At 60.5% G+C, this 23,229-nt stretch overlaps 1 protein-coding gene across 1 annotated transcript; it reads right to left on the minus strand.

Annotated features, from left to right (window-relative positions):
- Positions 1-1,013: 1,013 nt before the first annotated feature.
- Positions 1,014-20,018, minus strand: LOC111148688 (delta 4-desaturase, sphingolipid 2). Its single transcript, XM_022505470.1, has 3 exons — positions 19,937-20,018; positions 2,725-3,467; positions 1,014-1,181 (listed from the first exon to the last, which is right to left on the minus strand). Exons 1-3 carry the CDS (start codon positions 20,016-20,018, stop codon positions 1,035-1,037), a joined length of 972 nt encoding a protein of 323 aa, XP_022361178.1. The 3' UTR covers positions 1,014-1,034.
- Between the last annotated feature and the right edge of the window lie 3,211 nt (positions 20,019-23,229).

Consider the following 23,229-nt stretch of genomic DNA (forward strand, 5'->3'; position numbering starts at 1 on the left):
CACCCAGGGGGTGGTCCTCTGCCCCCCCAGCCTCAGGGGCCACGCCTGTCCAGGGGCCCCAGGCACCCCTCCTGCTGCCTGCCAGCCTCTAGGAGACCAGGACCCCGCCCTACCCCACACCACCCCTCACAGCCCCCAGGTTTCAGCCATGCCCCCACCAGTCAGGACAGGGTCATTACTAAGGACATCAGCCCACTGCCCCCAGAGCTGCAGGTCTCTCAGCCAGTCCTATCTGTCCAGCCACCCGTCCACCCTCCGTCCATCTGGCCTGCGGCACCCGCTCCTAACGATCTCTTCTGGGGAAGCGGGTCAGGGAGAGACCACCCTCGGGGGCTCAGAGAGGGCTCCCCCGAGGCCAAGGCCTCAGGGTGGAGTGGGGGCAGGGGCATGGCTGAGAGGCGGCGGCCTCAGCACTCAGCCAGGCTGGAGCGCAGGAAAGGCTGCACACGGAGGGCTTCAGAGCCCCGGGGACTTGGGACCCGGCACTTTACAGTCTACGAAGACACAGAGGACGATGGGACACCCCAGGGCATGCAGGGGCCAGCCAGCAAGGCACCACCCCCCCACCCCCACCGGGGATGCTGCCTAAGCACACAGCGCGTCCCTGAGAGTGGGGGGAACAGAGGGGCTGTGGCCTGGGCTGGCGGGGAAGGCGGCCTGCTGGGCTGGGCCGGTCCCTTCTGAGGGGCCCTTGCCCGCTGCTGGGAAGCACACGTGCGGGTGTGGAAACCAACACTGAATGCAGGGCCCGGAGACCCCCGAGGAAGCAGCCCCAGGGAGACTGCGGCGCGGAGCACCCAGGGCAGGGCCAGGCCGCTCTCCCTGAGGCCAAGAAGCAGGGGGCCCGGCTGGGGTGGGGGCTCTCCAGGCTGCAGTCGGTGCCCGCTGTGGCCAGACGCGGTCTCGGGCTCCGGGGCCGGGGCGTGGGAACCAAATGCAGCCAAACCAGTTCTAGGCGGTGGGGGGGGGGGGGGGGCAGCGAGAGTCAGATCCTCAGCAGGGGAGCGAGGGTGCGGGGCGGCGGCCAGCAGGTCTCACAGACGGTCCTCAGCCAGCTTGCACACCCGCTTCACCCGGGCGTAGGGCCCCAGGGAGTCCTCGAACACAAAATCCCAGAGCACCTTCACCCACGAGTGGTGCTGCGGCAGGTGGTCGTAGTACTCGGGGGCAATCTTCCGCACCTGCGGGGAGGGCGAGCGGGGTCAGAGGCTGGGGCCGGGGCACGCCTCCCTGCCGCACACACGCGCGTGAACACACGAGCTGCGCACACACACACTCACAGGGACGGCCTCCCAGGGGACCCATGTCCAGCAGAGCCAGGCTGTTCAGGGCTGCCTGACGCGGGGTGCGGCCGGCCTGGGACACAGCAGACTCGGACCTCAGACCCCTGCCCTCCCCTCTGCAGCCCGTGCCAAGTTTCTGATCGAGGAGCTCCAGGTGGGCCCAGCTTCCGTGCCCCCAAGCAGCCCAGCCTGGCCTCGCTCCTCCGCCCAGCGACCCCTGCCCCCTCCTGTCCCCTCTGCACCCACCCTCAGCCCGCCTCCTCCAGGAAGCACTCCCAGCCTCAGTGCCTGCACGGGCACCCCCACCGCTCTTCACCCAGAGCAGTGGGGGTGCACCCAGGGCTCACGGCCTGCTTTAGAGGGGAAGATCAGGGCGCGGGAGACCAGACGACCTACTTGAAGCATGAGCAGAGAACCCTGACTTTGCCTGGGGGAAGCAAAGAAAGGCTCAGCTAAGAGCACGTGCTTCTGTGACCGTATGGGGTCCAGATTCTGGCTCTGCTACTTCCCAAGGCAGGGCCGTCCCCGCCTGAGCCTCTGCCTTGTCTGTGAAATGTGCACAACAGAGAACGAGAACGCCCAATGCACGGGCCTGGGGCGAGGCTGAGACAGCGCCCAGCACACAGTAGGACCACAGGAGCTTCGGCAGGAAATGCAGGGCACGCGAGGAGGGAAGGGGGCCACACAGCCAGGTCAGACTCCTGAGTCACATAGCCCGGACAGGTGCTCACACACCACACACACACAAACACGTGTGCCACTGCGGAACACTCAGACACACATGCAAGCACCTGCACACAGGCGTGCACACCCAGACAGCACTCATGCCCGTAGAACACGTGCACACTAGGCAAGCACACACGGACTCCAACGCTCTGACACCCTCCCCACCGGAGCCTCCCCAGCCACCCCGTGTCTCGGGTCACCCCTCCTCTTTCTAACCCACCAGCCCACCGGCCCCCAGCCTGAGCTCCTCCTCCTCTTCCTCCCTCTTCCTCCTCCAGAAACTCCCCAAACCTGGGGGGGCTCCAGCTCAGGCCCAGCCCTGGGGTCCACGGAGTGCCAGGCCCACCCTGTCCTCTCTATGCCGCGAAGGGGCCCTGGAGGGTCACAGGGCAGGGACCAGAAATGAGCAGGGACAGGGGAGGTGGGAGCCAGGAATGCGGTGCAGCTAGGCCACCCTGCCGGAAGGAAGGGGCAGCTGACGCGCAGAGAGGACAAGGGGCTGGCCCGACGGCGTCCAGCCTGGGTTCAAACAGGTTTTCATTCCCCCACGAGACCCTGCCCTCCCAGAAGCCCCCCCCCATTCTACAGCCAGGCCCCACCTATCCTGGGGGGCCTCTCCCGTTGCCCGGGGAACCACGACCCAGAATGCAGCCCGAGCGCGCCCGGCAGCGCCCCCCCCACGGCCCCCCGCGGCCCCCCGCCGTGTGCCACGCACCAGGGGCAGGTTGCAGCCCGGGATGCTGGGGAAGTCGTGGTGCTCCACGTGGTAGCCCACGTTGAAGGTGATGCAGTTGAGCGGCCCGTAGTAGGAGTAGGTCTCGTGGCCCTTGAGGAACATGTAGTGCTCAGCCACAAAGTGGCCGGAGATGGGGTGCAGGCCGAGCCCCAGCAGGGAGCTGGCCAGCAGGTAGACCACGGGCTTGAGTCCCCACAGGGCGAAGAGGGCGGCGTCGGCGGCCAGCTGCACCAGGGCGTTGAGCACCTCCATGCGGGTCACGGCCCTGGGGTGCACGCACAGCGGCCGCAGCGAGTAGAAGAAGGGCTGCAGCACCAGCCACAGCAGCTTGCGGGCCGGCGTGCAGAAGAGCCAGCCCTCCAGGCGCGTGGGCACGTCCACGTCCAGCCCGTCGCCGCCCAGGTAGCGGTGGTGGTCCACGTGGTACTTCTTGAAGGACGCGGCGTAGGGCACGCCCACGGGCAGGTTGGCGAAGACGGCCAGCCAGCGGTTGTGCGCCGCGCGGCCCGGCCCGAAGGCCGCGTTGTGCGACAGGTCGTGGATGGCCAGCGTCAGCGAGTGGTTCACGCAGCCGCCGAAGGCGTAGGCCCAGAAGAGCAGCCAGCGCCACGCCAGGCCCCGCACCAGGCGGCAGGCCAGCAGCTGCGCCAGCACCAGCCCCAGCACCGCCCACTTGAGGCGGGGGTCCGGCCGCATCAGGGCCTTGATGGCCGGGTACTTGGCTGTGGGGAGAACGGAGGAGAGGAGGTCACGGTGAGGGCGGCGCGCTGACCTCCTGGGCCTCCCTCTCCCCCCATCATCCACTGAGCCCCAGGCAGTGACACGGGGTCCCTCCAAACCCAGGCCTGCAGACGTCTGGGGATCCCTGGAGCCGCAGAGCCAGGCACACCGGCCTCCCCACCAGCTGGGGGCTCGGGGCAGACTTCCCAGAGCAGGGACGGTATCTGCCACCGGCCTGAAGAGCGAGCAGGTGTCACAAGTCACAGCAACATGAGGCCCCAAACCCAGGTGGCGGCCGAGAGCGCAGGCCAGCGCGCGGCGGTGCCAGGGGCGTCCGGCCCGAGGGACAGGGTGGGTGGGGTGCCCCGCCGCACCGGGAACCTTGGAGGGCACAGGGCTGGCCAGGGGCGGGGACATGGAGGGCTCTGGCTCTGGCTGCGGTGTTTCAGTTCTTAAACAAGATCTAAGGAAACACGATAAAACGTTGAACTCATTTATTTTGGGGTAGGGGGGTGCTCGTTACAGAGTCTTTTGTACTTTTCTGTAGTTTGTTCTACAGGAAAGAAAAAGACAATGATGGTGGGAGCGGGCCGAGCAGGGGAGGGCCCTCTGGCCAGAAAGCGGCCAGGCCCTGGTTGGGGGTGCCCCTGCGGCAAGACAGCTCTGCCTTCCAGAAACTTCCCGTGGGAGGGGTACAGAGTCTGGTGCTGTGTCCAGGGGTGGGAATGCACAGGGCCAAGGGGTCATCCCACACTCAGGGTGACAGATGCTCCCAGGTCTGCTCAGTGCCCTGGTTCCCAGGCCCTGGGACACAGAGCAGCGCTCTGATGCACGGATATGGAAACTGAGGCCCAGGTCAGCAGGGCTTATCCTGGGCACCCTCGGGAAAGCCAGTGCTGGTGTCCAGTGTCTTCATACCTCCTGCCTACAGAGCACCTGGGCAGCCTCGGGCTCCCAGCCTCGGGCTCCCTCCCTGGGCTAGTCCACAGACAGGGCCTGGAACCAGTCAGGCCCAGGACAAATCCTGCCCACCCCTGTCCTCCAACTGACCCAGGAAGTTACTTCCCCTTTGTGCCTGGAAGGGAAGAATGGGACAACTCCACTCAGCAGCCCGAAGTCCCCAAAGCCAGGCCCCTCCACCCTCCTCCCAGCCCACAGGCCTTTCTGAGAGCCATCCAGCAATGCAACAGGCTGAAACAGGAGTAGTGAGCTGCCTGTCCCTGGGAGTATGCGAGCAGAAACACACGATGGGAGCAAAGGGAGACTCTGGCTCAGAATCCTCCTGCCTGAGCCGCCTCCCCACAAGCCCCTCTTGGGGTCCCTCGATCTTGCTGTGTGCCCCGGGCTCCATTCCCACCCTCTCTGGGCCTCAGTGTCCCGGTGTGTGATGGCAGGGGCGTGAGGTGCTTCACAGGGTGTCTGTCCCCACAGAAAGACCCTGGCTCCATGACAGCAAACAGCCAGCATCTGCTGGAGATGCTGCGGGGAGCTGGGGTCCCCCTCTGCCCAGAAGCCAACAGAATGCCCCAGCCAGCACCTATCCCAGCGCCACCCCCAAGCCTTCGCCTCGTCACACAAACCGCGGTGTGGGCTCCAACACGGGAGCAGTGATTTCCACCGCCCTGAGGACAGCCCTCGAGGAGCCGAGGTGGGCTGTGAATCCCACAGTGGACAGGGCCAGAGCCCTGCCCCACGCCCGCAGCTCCCCCTGCAGCGGCCCTCCCCCTGCACACAGAGGTCGCCTCCAGCTGGGGACAGTGCCAGCCCCCCGGGGCCTCCCAGCTGCAGGAGGCCAAGGGCCCCTTTGATCCCGGGAGCTTCTCCCTGAGGCTGGGCCAAGGACCCCGCCTGGATGGTCGCAGCGCAGCGTAGGCGCAGGACTTCAGAAATCACAAGCCAGCCCAGGGACAGGTGACAAACCTCAGCCCCACTCAACAGCAGCACAGGACCCGTGTCCCAGGCGGCTGGGAGAGGGCAGTGTTCCGAGCGGGTTCAGATCCTCGCTGTGGGTGCGCGTTTAATATCCGGCGCACGAAGATTTCCTACAACTCAGGGGCCAAGACAAACCACCCAACAGAGAGCGGGCAAAGGACCCAAACAGGCGCGTCTCCGGACACGAGCCACCAGCCAGGGAGCCCAGAGAGCTGCTCCACGTGGGCAGTCACCGGAAACGCAAACTAAAACCACAGGAGGTCCCGCCTGACCGGCCCCCCAGGAGGGCCAGAGTCAAAACCAGACAAGGGCAAGTGGCCACAAGGATGGGGCACGCCCGGAGGCCGCGTTCCAGGGCTGCTGGTGGGGAAAACAAACTGCAGCTGCTCAAAAACCTGAATGCAGCATTGCCGTATGGCCCAGCAAGCTCACCTCTATACAGACCCCAAAGACTTTTTTTTTTTAAGATTTTGTTTATTTAACAGAGAGAGAGAGCAAGCACACGAGCAGGGGGAGCAGCAGAGGGAGAGGGAGCAGACCCCCGCTGAGCAGGGAGCCCGACGCGGGTTCAATCCCAGGACCCCCAGATCACGACCTGAGTTGAAGGCAGACACTTAACCGAGTGAGCTACCCAGGGGCCCCCCATTCCCACCATTTCACGCAGGAGGAAATGAAAACCCAAAGAGGGGCGCCTGGGTGGCTCAGTCGTTAAGCTTCGGCCTTTGGCTCAGGTCACGATCCCAGGATCCTGGGATCGAGTCCCGCATCCAGCTCCCACTCGGCAGGAAGCCTGTTTCTTCTCTCCCTCTGCCTCTCCCCCTGCCCATGCTCTCTCTGTATCTTTCAGCCTCAAATTAATAAATAAAATCTTAAAAAAAAAAAAAAAAGAAAGAAAGAAAGAGGGGCGCCCGGGTGGCTCAGTGTTTAAGCCTCTGCCTTCGGCTCAGGTCATGATCCCAGGGTCCTGGGATCGAGCCCCGCATCTGGCTCTTTGCTATGCAGGGAGCCTGCTTCCTCCTCTCTCTCTGCCTGCCTCTCTGCCCGCTTGTAATCTCTGTCAAATAAATAAATAAAATCTTTAAAAAAAAAAAAAAAGAAGAAGAAAAAGGCAGAAAGTGCTGACCCAGGCTGCACGTGGATGAGCCTCGAACGCACGAGGCCAAGTGAAAGCCGCCAGCCACTGGGGCCACGAACTGGAGGACCAGGACGAGTGAGGGGGGAAAACAGGCAGTTCCTAGGGAAGAAAGGAGGGGTCGGCAGGGGCGGGGGGGGGGGGGGGGGGGGGGGGGGGGAGGGGGGAGGGGGGGCCAGAACGGGTCTGTGCGACTCCGTAATGCGGATGTGGAAACAGCCACAGCGCACGCCGCCGTGAGTACCACGGAACAGACACGCCAGCGTGGTCGGTTCTCACAGCAAACTGCCGGTTCTGTGTATTTTGCTGCAGTTTGGAAAAAGTTGAAGAGAAACTGGCCACTCAGGGCAGGTGAGCTCGGTGGCAGAGCTGTACAGGCACTGCCCGCTGGGTCACGGGCGGGGTCACAGGAAGGGTCACGGGCAGGGCCACAGGCAGGGCCACAGGCAGGGCTCGGCTAGCCAGCCCAGGCAGGCACGAACGGTGGCCTGGCTGCAGGGTGACCGCCGGGGCACGCTGGGGATAGCAGCCCCTCCGAGGCCAGCAGCTGTGTCGTCGGGGCACGGGGACTGCAAGGGGACAGAATGCTGGGCTGATGAATAGCACTCACCCTGCCCGGGGGTGCCGCCCACACTGGGCTCATAGCCTCTGGCCTCTGGCCTGCGCCGTGGGAGGGGACCTGGCTGCTGTGAAGGTCAAGGACTCTAGGGCTGCTTGGCGCTCTGCAGGCAGAGTAAGACCTGGGGTGGCCAGTGCCACCTTAAGCCAGGAGACCCCATTCACAAGCTGGAGACAGAGACCACTGGCAATGTGGGGGGAGGGGGAGGTCAGTCATGGCCCCAAAGATATCCGCGTCCCAATCCCAGAAGATGAGGAGGTTCCAGTCCCCGGCATGAGAACAAGGTCGCACAGGTCATCAGACGCCAGCCGCTGACCTTACAACAGGAGGGTGACCTGGACCGTACAGGTGGCCCAGGGTCATCCCAAGGCCCTCCCTCCCGGGGCACACGCAGGCAGGAGAGGGGGACCCCCGGGGACAGGGAAGGACCCCATCGCCCGCCCCTGCTGGTCATGAAGGTGGAGGAAGAGGGGGGGCTGTGAGCCCAGGAGCACAGGTGCCTAGAAAGGGCTTCCTCCCCGGAGCTCCCTGGGGCATTGCTCTATGACACATGACTTCAGCCTGATGAGACCCACATCAGGCTTCCGCCACCCCAAGTTGTTAGAGAACATGTGTGTGCTCTCTGATGGCCCCCCAACTTGTGATTACCTGTCACTGGGGCCCAGGGAGACTGAGGGCACCTAGACCAGAAAGGAGGAAACAGTGCACTCCAGCAGCTGGGCCCGTCACAGGGTCCACTCCTCCGGCCCCAGCCCTGGTCCGTCCTGGCACTGGCGCCGCAGGGCCCAGGGAGACTCACGCTCCACCTGGCCCCCACCCCCACCCCAAGGGCGCCCCCCCCACCAGCCCGCCAGTCCCCGCCAAGGGGGATGAGCCAGCACTGCACATGCCCTCCGTGATCCCACCAGGTGGGATGAGAGACAAAGGACCCAAGCCTGGGAGCCAGGAGGGGACTCAAGCGGCAGGCCTCATCCCAGGTTGCTCCTCTCCCAAAAGGGGGTTAGAGGAAGAGGGACACTTCAGAAAATAGGCCTGCACTGCCTGGGCAGAGAGGCACTTCGGGGCTGGGGGCCCGGGAAGGGGAATCCAGCAGCCTCAGTGAGGAGGGTGAGATTGCAGTGGGAGAAAGAATGTCTTCCCGAAGGCCAGGGTGACGAGACGTGCTGGCCACCTCAGCCAGCAGGAATGCGCTCGCCTGCAGCCCAGGGCCAGGGAAGCTGCACGCAGAGTGCCCCCGCAACCTGTGCACAGCCGGCTGGCAGGGCGGGACCACAGGCCACAGGGCTCCACCAGCCTCCCTCTCACCAGGGGCGGACTCCGGGCACCAGCCTCCCCCCTAGTCAGCCAGGAGCCTGGCCCTCAAGGCCTCCCGAGGCACACCTAGGAGGCCCAGGGAGCTGGAGGCCAGCAGCTTCTCTCTCGGGCCAGTTCCCATGCATGCCCTTGGAAGGAGGCCAAGCCTGAGGCGGGAGGGCAGGGCAGGCCACACCTGTGGCAGGAAAGCAGCCTGGCATGCTCTGAGGCAGTGGGACCCCAGCTCGGGCACCGAAGCCAGCACACAGGCCACTCCTGTGCTCCCCAGAAGCAGCTCTGACTTTGGACAGTGGGCCCCAGACGCCCCATCTGTCCAACAAAGACAGTAATCCCGCCGGTGGGGAGCCAGGGCGCACAGCACACCCCTGCGGTCCCACCTTCAGGGAGCCTGATGCCCCTTCCTCCTTTTCCTAACAGTTTCCCAAAGACTCAGGTTGCCCCCACTCGAGTGGCCCCACTGCCTCCCAGTCTTGTCTCCACACCTGAGATAGGGACAACACTCCGGCCTGCCCACCTGGGCAACGGCGCGGCAGGGATGGGGCTCTGAGCCCCACGAGCTCTCTCACTGTTACTAAATGCAGTTTTCTGAGCCAAGAACAATGTTCCAACTTCTGATCTCAGGGCCCGGCTTGCTCTGACCTACCCCCAGGCCACAAGGGCCACTGGGCCCAGCCATCCCGCTGGAAGCCACGAAAGATGGGGCCGACGTCCAAGCAGGACTCCAGGCCGCACGGGGCGATCCCTGCAAGGGGCCGAGCACCTACGCCCCGGACCGCGGTGCAGGGAGGAGCCCAGCAGCCAAGGAGAAGGCAGAGCCCCAGGGCCTTGGCCAGAAGTGCCCGTGCGCCCAGGGAGCGGCGGATTCCGGACCCGCACCGGCTCACAGGCCCCACCGTGGACTGGGATGCCCCGAAACCCTCCCACCCCCGCGGCCCGGCAGGACAGGCAGCACATTAACTATCTTAATGTTAATGCCTTGCTAGAGGGGAAAAACCACCTTCACCCGACAGTGGCAAGGCCTCTGCATCAGGGTCGTCTTTAGCACATGAAAGTTCTTCCGAGGGATGCCTGGGTGGGGCTCAGTGGGTTAAGCCTCTGCCTTCAGCTCAGGTCATGATCTCAGAGTCCTGGGATCGAGCCCCACATCGGGCTCTCTGCTCAGCAGGGAGCCTGCTTCCGCCTCTCTCTCTGCCTGCCTCAATGCCTACTTGTGATCTATGTATGTCAAATAGATAAATAAAATCTTTAAAAAAATAAAAAAATTTAAAAAAAGAAAGTCCTTTTGAAACCTCCTGTTCCTTCCCTCCCCCAACCCCATAGCATATAACCCGCCACCCCTCACAGCCTGGGCCAGCAGCTCCTTCTGCCCACGGACCCCGCCCTGTGCTTAAACAAACCTCCATTTTGCACCAAAGACGTCTCAAGAATTCCTTCTTGGTCCTCGGCTCCAGACTCCTCCCCAGTGAAGCTCACTTCACTGAAGTTCTAAAACTTCATCCCCACTGAACATCCCGGGCCTTCTGTGGGGACCCCAGGGAGGCCCCATCTTAGGAGTGGGGCTATTCAAGACCTGCCTGCCACAAAGTCAAGGGCAACAGTGAATCCCAACTTCTCAAGCCCAGAGCTTCCTGGGGAGCAGGGGGGCCTGGGGGACGTCCCACAGGAGATGCTCCGGGGACCCCCAGCCACTCAGACCAGAGGTGGTGCTCACGGGGCACCGGAGCGACTGGGTGACTGCAGCCATGGGCTTCAGGTGTCTCTCCCAGGGTCAAAGAGGGTCAAAGGCAGGAAGACAAGACAGGTGCCCCATCGGACCTAGCAAGGTCATGAGGGCCCCAACAGGAGCCATGTCAGCACAACCTGGGGCGAGATGGCAGTGGGGCAAGGACATGAGGGGGGAGAGGGTGAGTGTGGGAAGTGGGGAGGATGGGAGGTCTAGCTGGGGGGCAAGGGATGTCAGGAGGCCAGGACAGAGATGCTGGGGCGGGGGTCACGGGACGGGCAAGGGGTGCTGGCCCGACAAAAGTAGGAGGGCCTGGGCCTCTTCCAGGGGCCCAGGAAAGGAGGACCAGAAGAGGGGGAGAGCCCTGAGGCCGCTCAGCGCTGGGCTCCCTCCTCTCTGGGGGATGCCCGAAGAGGAGGGACAGAAGCACATACCCCACCCCACCCCCAACGGCCCGATGGAGGAGCCCTGGCCCTGAGCTGGACCCCCAAGCCTGGCTAGCTTGCCAGGCACGCCCAGGCCCCTGGCTCAGAGACAGCAGGATGCACGGGGACACGCATGCTTCGAGAGCTCGCTATGCACGGGGGAAGCACAGACGGCCACCCGGAACGAGAGACAAACAGACCCATGCACCATGCAAATGTCTGCGGCCCACCCGGGCGTGGCCCAAGGCACCTGGGCACCTAGCCATGAACAACAGCCATTGTTAGAAGTCGCACTGGCCGGGCCTGACACGGAAAGGAGGGTCCGAGGTCCAGGGAAGCTTGGGGAAGCATCCCACAGAGCAGGGTGAGGCCCATACTGCCAAGACTTGGCCTTGGGACCCCCAGCTCCAGGGCCCCCCAGCAGGATGCCTGCTGGGGCCCAGGCGAGGGCTGGGACACCAGCAGGTGCAGGGAACCTGAAACATCCACCCTGCCTGGGAGCAGGCCCTCCCCGCTGCGGAGACAGGGAGACGGGGTTTCCACAGCGAGGTGAAACTACGTGCCTCATTTCCAAAGCCTCCCCCAGCCCCCCACCCACCCAGAAAGGGGGGAACAGCATTCTGCAGGGATGCTGGGCCGGCAGGGGACCTGTGTCCTGGGGCTGAGATGTGTGGTCGCCAGGACAAAGCAGCCAGAGAAAATGCTGGGTCCCAGGTCAGACCTGCCTGCAGCCCGGCTCACCCCCACTGCAGGGGTCCCTGGGCAGCCCCGTCCCTCTCTGGGCCTGCTTCGCACTCTCCTTCTTGAAGGTGCTGGCTCTGACCGGTGAGAAGCAGCTTGCTACCAGCAAAGTGACTTCTAGGTGACTTCTTCTCATCACAAGGACCCAACACACAATAGACTTGTTCACAGGACCCAGAGAGCAGGGCAGGAGGGTGGGCCTGCTGGGCCCCGAGGGCCCGCACACCAGTCTCCAGAACGGCCTTACCACAGATACTGGCTCATCCCCCAACTTCTCCTGACAGAGCCCTCAGGGGGAGGGGAGGCGGAAGCAGGGAGCTGCTCAGGGAGGCTGCTGGGACCTTGCCCTCCAGAGGCAGCCAGGAGGTCCCAAGGCTCCAGGGTCTTCCTCCCAGATGCAGGCCTCCCACCTGCCCCCTGCTGACCGCTGGCCTCTGGCAGGGGCCCCAGGAACACAAGGGGCTTCTTCCCGCCAACACTCTGGACCCATCCCTGTGCCCTGGCCTGCCACCACTGGACCACACACTCCTACCACCTCCCCAAAGAGGCCAATTGCCATGGTGTGACAGTCCCAATGGCTATAGGGGAGGTCCTTGTCATTGTTACTCATCACCTAAGTATTCCCAAGTCTAGAACATTCCATGGCACACATCAGCTCACTGCTGACCACCTGCTTCCCAGACAGGGGCTCCAGCTCTGTCCCTCCCATCCCCCACCCGCTGTTGAGTAACTCGGCAACTATCCCAAGGAAGGCACCTGAAGCCCTCTTAATCCCCTCCTTCCTAAAGGGCTTCCGGGCAGCCCCGCCCCAGCTCTGCGGCCTCCCCACAGGCTGCCTTTTGGAGCCAGGAGGAGCCAACCCAACCCCAACGGTCAGTGTGGGAGGCACCCTGGGGACCTGGTTCCACGTAGAATGTGTGGAAAGTGGCCCGAAGTGCCTTCAGGAGCCACCGTGCCCGCCCCCTCACCTACCTCTCACTGAATCTGCTTTTTTTTTTTTAAAGACTTTTATTTATTTATTTGACAAAGATCACAAGTAGACAGAGAGGCGGGGAAGGGGGGAGGGGGGAAGCAGACTCCCCGCTGAGCAGAGAGCCCCATGCAGGACTCGATCCCAGGACCCTGAGATCATGACCTGAGCAGAAGGCACAGGCTTAACCCACTGAGCCATCCAGGCGCCCCGAAATCTGCTTTTTGTTCAGTCTCTGGCAGCGAGATGGGAGGGGTTCCCCGGCTGCGTGGGGGTGGGGTGCAGCTCTCACGGGGCATCCCGGGAGAGGGACACACACACACACAGGAGAGCATGCGCATCTGCCATCAGAGCCCAAGGACGGGTGTGAGAACCCGGAGGGCAACTGCACGTGTTCACAAGGGACCCACCAGGTGAGGAAAATACTCCCCGACTGGATTACGCAACTTCACTGAAGTCACCGGCCTATGGGATTTACGGTATGTAAACTGGGCCTCATAAAAGCTGGTACATATTAACGGAACAAGGGGAAAGGTAGGCCAGGGAAGGAGGGGACATGCAGGGCCGTGCAGAGGCTGGGATCCCAGAGCTCGCCGCCGTGCATGCATCCCGTGGCAGGGACAGCAGGTCTCTTCAGGGGCCGGGGACAGGAGAGGATGGACAAGAGGGCTGCCTGTCCCCCGGGCAAGTGGGGCAAGTGACTTACCCCACAGGGAGCATCAGTGTCTGGAAAGCAGACAGAAAACAGAAAAGGCGGGGCGCCTGCGTGGCTCAGTCGGGTGCTCTGCTCAGTGGGGAGCCTGCTTCTCCCCCACCCTGCCTGCCTCTCCGCCTACCTGTGATCTCTATCAAGTGAACGGATAAAATCTTTGGAAAAAAAAAAAAAGGAAGAAAGAAATGGCAAAGATGCTCACTAGGGGTGCCAAGCACAGGGCCACAAGAATCACACACAAACCCTTACCCACCGGGGAACAAGGACTAGGACTGCTCAGGTGGGAAAAGGAGCTGGGGACAGGAGAAGAAAGTTCCCAGGGCAAGACAGACAGTGAGTTCGACCAAGAGTCCTCGCCTCACCAACCCGCCTAGAAATGCGGGTTCTGCTGGGTTGTCTCCCAGCTCCCCGGCTGGACAGGGTGAGCCCAGGAGGGAAAGAGCCTGAGCTGGCAGGTCCCAGGTCGCAGTCAGCGCTGGAGGGAGGAGCCCGGGACCTCCTGGCAGCCTGTGCACAAGCGCCTGTGGCAGGCCTGTCCGGGGAGCCCTGCGGGCCAGGCCGAGGGAACCGTGGTGGAGGTGGGCCCGCCCTGACATCGGGAGCCTCCAACACGGGAGGATGAAAGCGGTCGCCACAGTCGTCTGCAGTTCCGGAAGAGGCCGGGGCCAGGAGGCGAAGGCACCTTGCAGGAGGGTGAGGGAGGACAGTGGGGCAGGCGCCTGGAGGAGAGGGGAGCCGCGCAGGTCACCACAAGGCAATCCTCCCTTCGCAAATCCCCGCCCCGCATTGCGCGCTGCTGGCTGGAAATCGGCCACGAGAGAGATATTTGCAGAAACTGCCAAGTGCCAATTTGCAAATCAGGAGCTTTCTGTTCCCTCCAGAGAGTACCAGCATAATGGGGTGTGTGTGTGTGTGTGTGTGTGTGTGTGTGTGTGTGTGTGTAGCATAGTGCAGTGTTTCTGAGAAAAGGACATTTAGGCTGAGACCTGAGGGACATGTATGAGTTTGGTTCATGAAGAACAGGGGGAAAAGAATTCAAGCAGAGGGAACAGCATTTGCAAAAGCCATAAGGGAAATGGGCAGATGGGGCGCATTCCACGAAAGTCAAAGAACAAGCCAAGAGAAAGGGCAAAGGCCAGAGATGGGCTGCCCCACAGGCCGGGGCAGAGGTGGTTTTTTCAGAAAGGGAAGCCCTTGGACGATTTCAGGGGCGGATGTCCCCAGGCCAAGGAGGGTCCAGGTGTCAGCCCTGAGTCATGTGCTGCTACGTGATGCATCCCTGCACCCTGCCTGCCACTCCCCCTGCCCACACCACTTAGGGTGACAGCACACCTCCCTTTTCTTGGAGAGCCATTCCTCTCCCACAGAACAGCCCTTACTATGTGCTACTAGGGGGGCTTGCCCATCACAGCCCCCTGCCCACTGCCCAGCCACACCACTCACAGCTCCAGCCAGAGGTTGGAGGCTCATGGGGTACCGGGGAGGGAGCGAGCTCACTCTCTTCCTTGGAATCTCAGAGTTGGGTGGACGCAAGCCCCCCTAGCAGGGGAGGAGGCCCAGATGCCACCTGGGGCAGGGGCCGGGAGAGAAAGGAGCCAGCAGCCCTGTGGTAGGGTGGGGAGAGGTCCTGAATTCCCCTGAGGGCTTCAGCCTGGTTCAGTTCTGGATTTTCCCGCCCCAGCCCTGAAAAAGCCGCAGCAGGGACCTTTCCTACCCAAACAACCCAACAATTGCCAAGAGTCTGACTTCCTTGTTTCCTCTTTTGTTTTCCTTTGATTATTAGAATTTGTGTCTGTTTGGTTTTTTGTTTTACTAAGCCTGAGCCCTGTTTTTCTAAGAAAAAAAAAAAATCACAAAGCTATTTGTTTTTAAAGACAAACTCAAAGCCTGCTACTTTCCACCGCCTGCCTGGCTTGGCCTCTGGCCTGCCACGGGATCCCAGTCCTGCTGGCTCTGTTCCTGCCTTCAAAGTACAGGGAGGCTCAGCCAGTGGCCTGAGAGGCATGGCTCTTAGGGGCTGCGAGGGCCTCCATTTACTCAGGGCACTGTGCCCTGGGGAGCCTGTCCCCATGAAGGCAGGAGCTGGAGATGGACTTTGGTTCTGTGGGTCCCTCCCCCGGCCCCCCGCAGCAGATGCCCCTGGGTTCTGACTCCCTCCCACAGTAGGATCTTTATGGACACTCCACTGGCCCCCAGGGGGTGGGCTGGAGCCCTAAGGCAAGTTCACTGTACACCAGCCTGGCCCCGGCAGCCTCCGATCCAGGTGGCCCCAACCAAGCCCTTTCCCCTCTCTGATCCCCACCCCACGCCACTGCCCCTTCCCTAAAGAGGTACTAGCGGCTACTCGGCTACTCGCAGAATTTCTCCCGGGCTGGGCACAGCGCAAGCAGCCGGAGATGAAAGGTGAAGGTACTCCCCATCCTCGGGGAGGGCTCGGGCCCGTCTGCGGAGGCGGTAATTATCATCGGAGCTAACACTAACATTCATTGCGTGCAAGGCTAAGTACTTAACACCACCTCATTTCATGTGCACAACTCTGTAAGGAATAATGGCCCTTTTAACTCAACCAAGCCTGTTTGCTCATCTGATGACCGACCTGCCCAGGGTCACAAGGCTCAGGAGTGAGGAGTGTCGAGGTGCCAGCCAGGACATGAGCTCACGGCCATGCTCTAGACCCCCCGAAATCTACTGCCCCACAGAGATTAAGAACCTTGAGGAATTGGGGAGCCATGGGGGGGAACCCCAGAGGAGTGCCTTCACCCAGCAGAGGCCCAAGGTCAGGAGGACAACCAAGGCGGGGGGTCTTCCTGCAGGAAATGGGAGAGTGAGCCCTAACAAAATTTCAACGGCATTTTTCACAGAACTAGAACAAATAATTCTAAATCGGCTGTGGAACTGCAGAAGATCTCAAACAGCCAAAGCAACCTTGAGAACAAAGTCGTCGTCCGAGGTATCACGCTCCTGAATTTCTGACTATACTACGAAGCTGAAGTGATCAAAACAGTTAAGTTAGCGTAAAACTAAATACACAGATCAATGGAACAGAACAGAGAGCCCAAAACCAACACGCATTTGGTCAAGAGATGTGCCAACGGAGGCGACAGGAACACGCAACGGGCAGACCGTCTCTGGGACAGGTGCTGCTGGGGAAACCGCACGGTTCCCGCACCACGGACACACCCGGACCGCCTTCTCACAGCACGCGCGAAATAAACTCAAAATGGATCGGAGACTTGCGTGCAAGACGGGAAACCCGAAAACTTTCGGCAACAAGTCTTGGCGGTGACCTGACTTCCACACCGGAAGTAAAGGCAGCACACGCGGAAACAAAACAAAGGGAGACTGCAGCAAAGTAAACACTTCTGCACCATGAAAGTGACAATCAGCAGGAAAAGGCAGGCCCCGGAATGGGAGAAGAGACCTACAAATCACGTCCCCAGTAAGGAGAGGATACCCAGAGCACATGAAGAACTCCTACACCTCAACAGCAAACCAAGAGAAATTTGGTTAGAAACTTGAATAGACATTTTCCATGGAAGAGACACACAAATGACCAACAGACACACGGGAGGTGCTCAGCGCCTCTCATGCCCAAGAACATGCCGATGGAAACGACCAGCGGTCGTACCTGACACCTGTCAGATGGCCAAAACCCACAGCGTGAGAACAGGTGTTGGCCAGGATGTGGGGAGAGGGGAACCCTCGTGCGCTGTCGGTGGGAATGCAAACGGAGGCAGCCGCTCTGGAAAAGGCTGGCGTTTCCTCAAAAAATTAAACTAGAAACTACCCCACCACGGTGCAGCAGTTCCAGGGCTCGGTATTCAACCACAGAAAACAAAAACACAAATTCGAAAACATATATCCCCCCCCCCCACCCCGTTCACTGCCCCACTGTGTACGGGAGCCGAGACCCGGACGCAGCCTGAGTGTCCGTGAACAGACGAGGGATGAAGACGATGGGATCTCCCCAAGCGGAAACTACTGAGCCGCGAGGAGGAGCGGAGCCCGCCAACGCCACGGAGGGACCCTCACTGAAGAAGTCAGACCAACAAAAACACCGCGTGATTCCACTTACGCAGGCCCTCTGAAGACACAACCGAACCACACCCAGACTCGAAGACAAAACCAACCCAGACTGGTGGTTGCCAGAGCCGGAGGGGTACAGAGGGAGGGGCGAGGGGGATCCTAAGTCCAAATCAACAGTGACGCGTGAGGGAGGGACGGGAATGTCAAGTGCCGCAAGGAGACTAGAGCCCACAAAACTGCACTAACCTTGTGCTGCGACCCACCGGAAACGTACATAATGGTGTATGTCAACCACGCTTCAATGAAACAAACATGGGGCGCCTGGGGGACTCAGTGGGTTAAGCCTCTGCCTTCGGCTCGGGTCATGATCCCACATCCTGGGATCGAGCCCCGTGTCAGGCTCTCTGCCTGCCTCTCTGCCTACTTGTGATCTCTCGCTCTATCAAATAAATAAAATATTTTTTAAAAAAAGACACAAACAAACAAGAGCCAGTCGGGCAGAGGAAGGACGGACAGACCGAAGGACGGACACCTAGGCAGGGCAGGAGCTGTCGAATGCTGGTGAGTGAGGGAAAATGGCTCATTAATGCCAAGTTCACGAGTCCAAAAACAGAAGGAACTGGAGGAATCCCCAGCCCCCAGTGGAAATGGGAATGAGCTAAAGTGCCCTGGAGGGTCAGCCTAGGAGACCTGGTGCTGTCTGTTCCCTGGCCCTCATCACCTCCTCTCCTCCAAGTCCTCCAGGCCTCCAGGCCTCCCTGCCGCCCTGGCCAGAAGCTTCCCCCACTGGTTTCAGGGCCCACGGTTTCTCTCTTCAGAAATCCTTTTCTCTTGTCCGGGATGGCCGAGTAGCACACTGGGCACCTCTTAACATCCCAGATCTCCTTTAAATGTCACACCCTCTCTGCCAAACACGATGACTGTGCCCATTCTGCAGATTCAGAAAAGTTGAGTCCGCAGCCCAGAGGGTCTGGACCCCTCCTCCAGGCAGCTCTGCAAGCCAGGGTAAGTTTCCCAGCCTTCTCCACCTGGGGCCAGGTGCCCAGTGAGTACTGTTAAGGAGGTAGGGGACACTCAGGGGAGGGGAAGGAAATGGAGCCCGCCTAGGTAGCAGGGTGTGGCCAAGACACTTGCCCTCTAGGGAGGGGCAGGACCAGGTGATCACCGAGACCCCCCTGAGTGCACGGGTGTAGAGAGGACGCTCCACAGGTCAGACCCAGTGCCGGGTTACTGTCCACCTCCCAGCAGAAAACCACGAAAGTCACCCACCCACCCAGGGACACCAGCCAGGGTAAGCCACAGAAGAGCACAGTCCCACACTAACCATGCTGCGTATCTGGGGTCTGAAAGCCTTAGAAGTAACAGGATGGATATCTCATAGTCTTGGAGTGGGGCGGGACACCAAAGAGAAAACTCTATAAAGAAAAAAAGCCAATCTTAAGGGCCTGTCTTCAGCTCAGGTCATGATCCCAGGGGTCCTGGGATCGAGCCCCACAATCATGCTCCCTGCTCAGCGGGGATCCTGCTTCTCCCTCTCTCCCTCTACCCCTTGCCCTGCTTGTGCTCTCTCGCCCTCAAATAGAATCTTAAAGGGGGGGGGGGATCCATTTGAATGCAGTTTAAAAAAAAAAATGAAAAGCGAAGCTTCTGTGAGAGCAAAAGGGAGAAAATACATGCAACACGTAAGAAAAGTTAAATCCTGCTGTACAAAGAGCTCTAACCAACAAGTAAGAGACCAACCCAAGAGAACAAAGAAAAAAATTAAAGTGGCCAATTAAACTTTGGAAACAATCATCCCCAAACTGCAAATTAAACATAATAAAATAGCACATGTCGCCTAGTCAATCTAATGAAAAGGTTTGCCAACCCCAGGTGTAGGCGAGGGAGTGTGGAAACCATGACCCCGCCATTTCTTGGGAGGGAGAGTAGCCTGTCCAGGCTGCTGCACACCCTGGGGACCATGGGGACGGTTTGGTGGCATCTAGTGAAAACCAGGCCGGAGGGGACCCCTGGGTGGCTCAGATGGCTGGGTGTCTGCCTTCAGCGGGGGTCATGATCCTGAGGCCCTGGGATCAAGCCCCACATCGGACTCCCTGCTCAGCGGAGAGTCTGTTTCTCCCTGTCTGCCTCTGCCTCTCCCAAATGATAGTTAAAAAAACAAAAAACCCGCGGAGTCGAGAGCCCAGTTCCCCGTAGTCCCCAGCAAGGAGACTGTACATCCCCAGTCTAAAAGCCACCCCTGGCGTGACTGACCATAACTACGTTGGCAAAAACGACTTTGGAGGACACTAAATGACAGGAGGAGCGGCCACCACGTACTAAGCTATAAAATACAGGTTTGAAGAGACAAAAAGCATTTTGGGGCATAATCTCTTTTTTCTTAAGTCGTATCTCTCGTTGCGCGCTTGCTTCCTTCCAGGCGTTCGTCGCGCCCTGACCCGGGTGAGCTCAGCGGGCTCTACCTTGGCGGGCAGGACGGCGCATCCCGTACACGGACGGTCCCCGGGAACGGACCCTTGCCCCGCCCGGTCCCCGCCCCACGACCGGCTCGAGGCCCACCACGGGGACACTGCGGCTGAGGCGCGCTCCCCAGGCGCACGGATCCGGGCTGGGGTCCTCGGATCCTGGACTCCAGGTCGCAGCCCGAGATGCGACAGCAGGTTCCAACCCGGGCGGGAGGGACCCTTGGGGACCCGGGCCGAAGACCCCTGGGCGGAGGGGGAAGTGGCGCTCCCACCCTCCGTGAAGCAGGGGCCGAGGAGTGCCCGCTGGAGATCGGGGCCGGCGCCACAGGGACCGCGGGGCTCGGACTGGCCCGCGCCTTCCGACGGCCCCGCGGGTCTGCCCCACCCGCGGCAGGGGCCGTGCCGCGCTCACCGAGCATCTCTTTGCGGCGCTGCGTGTGCGGCTGGTCGGTGTAGACCCACTCGAAGTCGGTGCGGCCCGCGCGGTTGCCCATGCTGGGGCCGGGAGCGCAGCTCGGAGCGCGTCGCACCACTGGGCTCCTCTCCACCTGTCTGCCCCGCCGCGCGCCGGGCGGACCCGAGTGCGGCTCGGGGCGGGGCCGGGGGCGGGGCCTCTCGCGGGGCGGGGCCAGGTGCGCCCGGGGGGCGAGGGGGCGGGGCCCGCGGGGCAGGGGCGCGGTCCAGATCTGGGGCGGGTGGCGGCGGCTCCCCAGCCTCGGTCGCGTCGGCGGGACGTGGAACTATTCGCGCGCCGCCCGCGGGAGTCCCCGGGCCCCAGGTCGTGCGGGGACGGCCCGGTGCGCTCGTTGCCCCCACCCCGCCTGGCTCGCCCGCGACCGGTCGTCGGAGCATCGGTTCTCCCCGCGGCCCAGACGCACGGGCGCGCCCGCTGCCCCTGCCTGGGGGACGAGCCGGGTTAGCACCCACCTGGGGTGGGGATAGGGGCCAAGAGGCTAGAGATTAAACGCCTGTGACAGTGCCTGTAAACAGGAGGTGCTAGGAGAGATTCACCACGGCGGCAATGCTGCCTTCCCCTACCTGTCCCCTACCCGGCCCTCCCACGCAACGCAGTGGGCAGATGATGGGTCTGTGGCAACCTGAGGGAGGTGAGTCAGCCCCACCCCTACCTTCAGGAAAATCGAGGGACACGGGGACACGGAAAAGGCCTATTATGACTCAGTGTGAGACGTGCCATGACACAGGGAGGGGTAGCCAGGATCCCGCACGGGAGTCTTTTGCACTGGGCTTTGAAGGATGAGTAGGAGTCAGCAGCTAGACAAGGGAAGGGCACTGGTGGAGGAGGGAACAGCAGATGCCAAAGGCTCAGAAGCTTAGAAGAACCCTGACATTTTTTAAATAATAAGAGTCCAGGAGTGGGGGCACAGGGCTCCTCATTTTCACCTTTTCAGGGATTCCTCTCACCCCTCCAGAGCTTTGGAGGGTGTGGAACAGTTCACCTTTCTAGACCTTGGAGAGCCTGGCCTGTGCTGGGAGATGCCTGGGTAGCAGACTGGCCTGGTAGCCAGTCTGGGCAGGGAGGTAATAAGGGTGAGTTTTCCTCCAGCCTCCTGAAGTCCATGGCCCAGGGGTGTGGTACACTTGGCAGGCCTCCCTTAGCCCCAGGCCAGATGCCGTCCCACCCAAGCGGGAGAGTAAAGCAACTGTGTGTGAACGTGAGTGGTGGATCAGGTGTAGGGAAATGGGCCTGCAGGAGGCTGGATTCCCAGTCCAACAGAAAGACCCTCAGAGCCTAGCATTGCCACCAGCCCTTGAAGCACCCAACCGGGTCACCTGGCCCAGCCTGCACAGCCTCGAAAACAGAACTCACTGCTCCCCAGGGCAACCTGTTCTATTCCCAGCCAAAGGGACCCTCCCACCAGCTGGTGCTTTACGGGTGAGCAAACCAAGGCTCAGAGCTCAAGAGGGCCTTGCCTAACCACACAAGAATAAGGCAGCAAAGCAGGGAGAGGCCCCGATCTTCAACTTGAAAAGCCCAGAGGCAGCGTGTCTGCCCCCATATTGCCCTCAGTGAGATCTGTCTCAGCTCTGCCCTCTGGAATCCCATCCCACCTGCCAGATCCCTCCACCCCAGGATGGGGATCAGAAAACTTCATTCACACACTGACCCCAGGACTCAGCCTGTCCAGATGAAAATAGCCCAGTGCCTCCATTTTACAGATAAGGAAACTAAGGCCAAAGAGGGGACAAGTCAAAGGACATACTAGAGAGACAGGAGGGTAGAACAGGAGTTCAACATACATGACTCTCAATCCTGTGCCATGACCAAGAAATTCCCAAGTCCCTGAGGCAGGCCTGAACCAGAGAAACGGAATTCAAGATGGTGGCCTCGATCACAGCACACACCCCAGCCACAGCAATGACAGAGAAGGTGTGTTTGTCTGTAAGGTGGGTTCCTGGGAGGGATCCTGGACCAGAAAAAGGGCATTAGGTAAAAACTTAGAGAATGTGAATAAAGTATGAGCTTCAGTCAATTATAATGTACCAATAGTGATTCACTAATTACAACAAACGCACCATACTATTACAAGATCTTAAAATGAAGGATGATGGGTGTGGAAGCTATGTGAACTCTTAATACTATCTTCCCAGTATTTCTACAGATCATAAAGTTTATTTTTAAAATGAAGTTCAGTGTGGGCACCTGGGGGGCTCAGTGGGTTAAGCCTCTGCCTTTGGCTCAGGTCATGATCCCAGGGTTCTGGGGTAGAGCCCTGCGTCGGGCTCTCTACTCAGCGGGGAGCATGCTTCCCCCTCTCTCTCTGCCTGCCTCTCTGCCTACGTGTGATCTCTCTCTCTGTGTCAAATAAATAAATAAAATTTTTTAAAAAAATCTTTAAAAAAATGAAGTTCATTGTTCAAAAATCTTTATCATACACTGTATGTATAGCCACTCCTCTGTGATTCCCCCCAACACAAGAACCTTCCCTGCCCCCATTTCTCCTGGGAGGAGCAGCAGCATGGGGGGGGGCAACAAGCACACCTGAGGGGGAGGTAGGTTCACTGACTCTCAGGAGGGACCCTGACTGTAAGCCTAGGTGTCTTCCACTGCTTGGGAGGAGCACAGGGTACCTACACCCAGAAGTCTTAACTGTAGTATTTGCCGTCCCAGAAGGAAACCCTCTCCTGCCCCAGGTTTGCACATTCCCAGGAACAGGCCAGAATGCATTCGGTACAGCCCCTCCCACTCCTGTTCTGAACCCGAGGGAAGCTAACAGCCCGTGACTCACAGCTCACGGTCAGCCCACACAAGAGGGAGTCACATCCCGGGGGGCAGGGGGCAACCACCCCAAGAAAGAGAAGAATGTCCCACCTGGGAAAACAGAGCTATGGGAAAAGCAGAATTGGGCTGAGAAATGAGAATGACATTTTCATTTCAGGAGACACACAAAGCCATCGAGTAAATAAATAAATAAGCCAGAGAGGGGCAGGTGTAAGTGGCTTGTTTAAAAGCAAAACTTCGCTTAGAAGAAAACACAGGCAGGAAGCTCTTGGCAGTACTGGCAGTAAGGGGGGGCGGTCTCCCCAGGCAAGGGCAGCAAAAGTTAAAAAAACCAAATGGGATTGCATCAAACAAAAAATCTTCTGCTCCAGTGAGACATCAGCAAAACGAGAAGGTAGCGTGGTTAGTGGAAGCCGATATTTGCAAGTAATACGTCGGATAAGGGGTTTGTAGACAAAATATAG

The sequence above is a fragment of the Enhydra lutris genome, unplaced genomic scaffold (genome assembly GCF_002288905.1).
Source record: "Enhydra lutris kenyoni isolate GAN:26980312 unplaced genomic scaffold, ASM228890v2 scaffoldscaffold20, whole genome shotgun sequence".
NCBI lineage: Eukaryota > Metazoa > Chordata > Mammalia > Carnivora > Mustelidae > Enhydra > Enhydra lutris.

Excerpts from the sequence above, each read along its gene's own strand:
- LOC111148688 (XM_022505470.1), bottom strand. The coding sequence starts at position 20,018 with ATGGGCAACCGCGCGGGCCGCACCGACTTCGAGTGGGTCTACACCGAC. Across the intron at positions 3,468-19,936 it reads GCGCCGCAAAGAGATGCTCG|CCAAGTACCCGGCCATCAAG; the intron begins GTGAGCGCGGCA and ends TTCTCCCCACAG. Across the intron at positions 1,182-2,724 it reads CGGGCTGCAACCTGCCCCTG|GTGCGGAAGATTGCCCCCGA; the intron begins GTGCGTGGCACA and ends CCCTCCCCGCAG.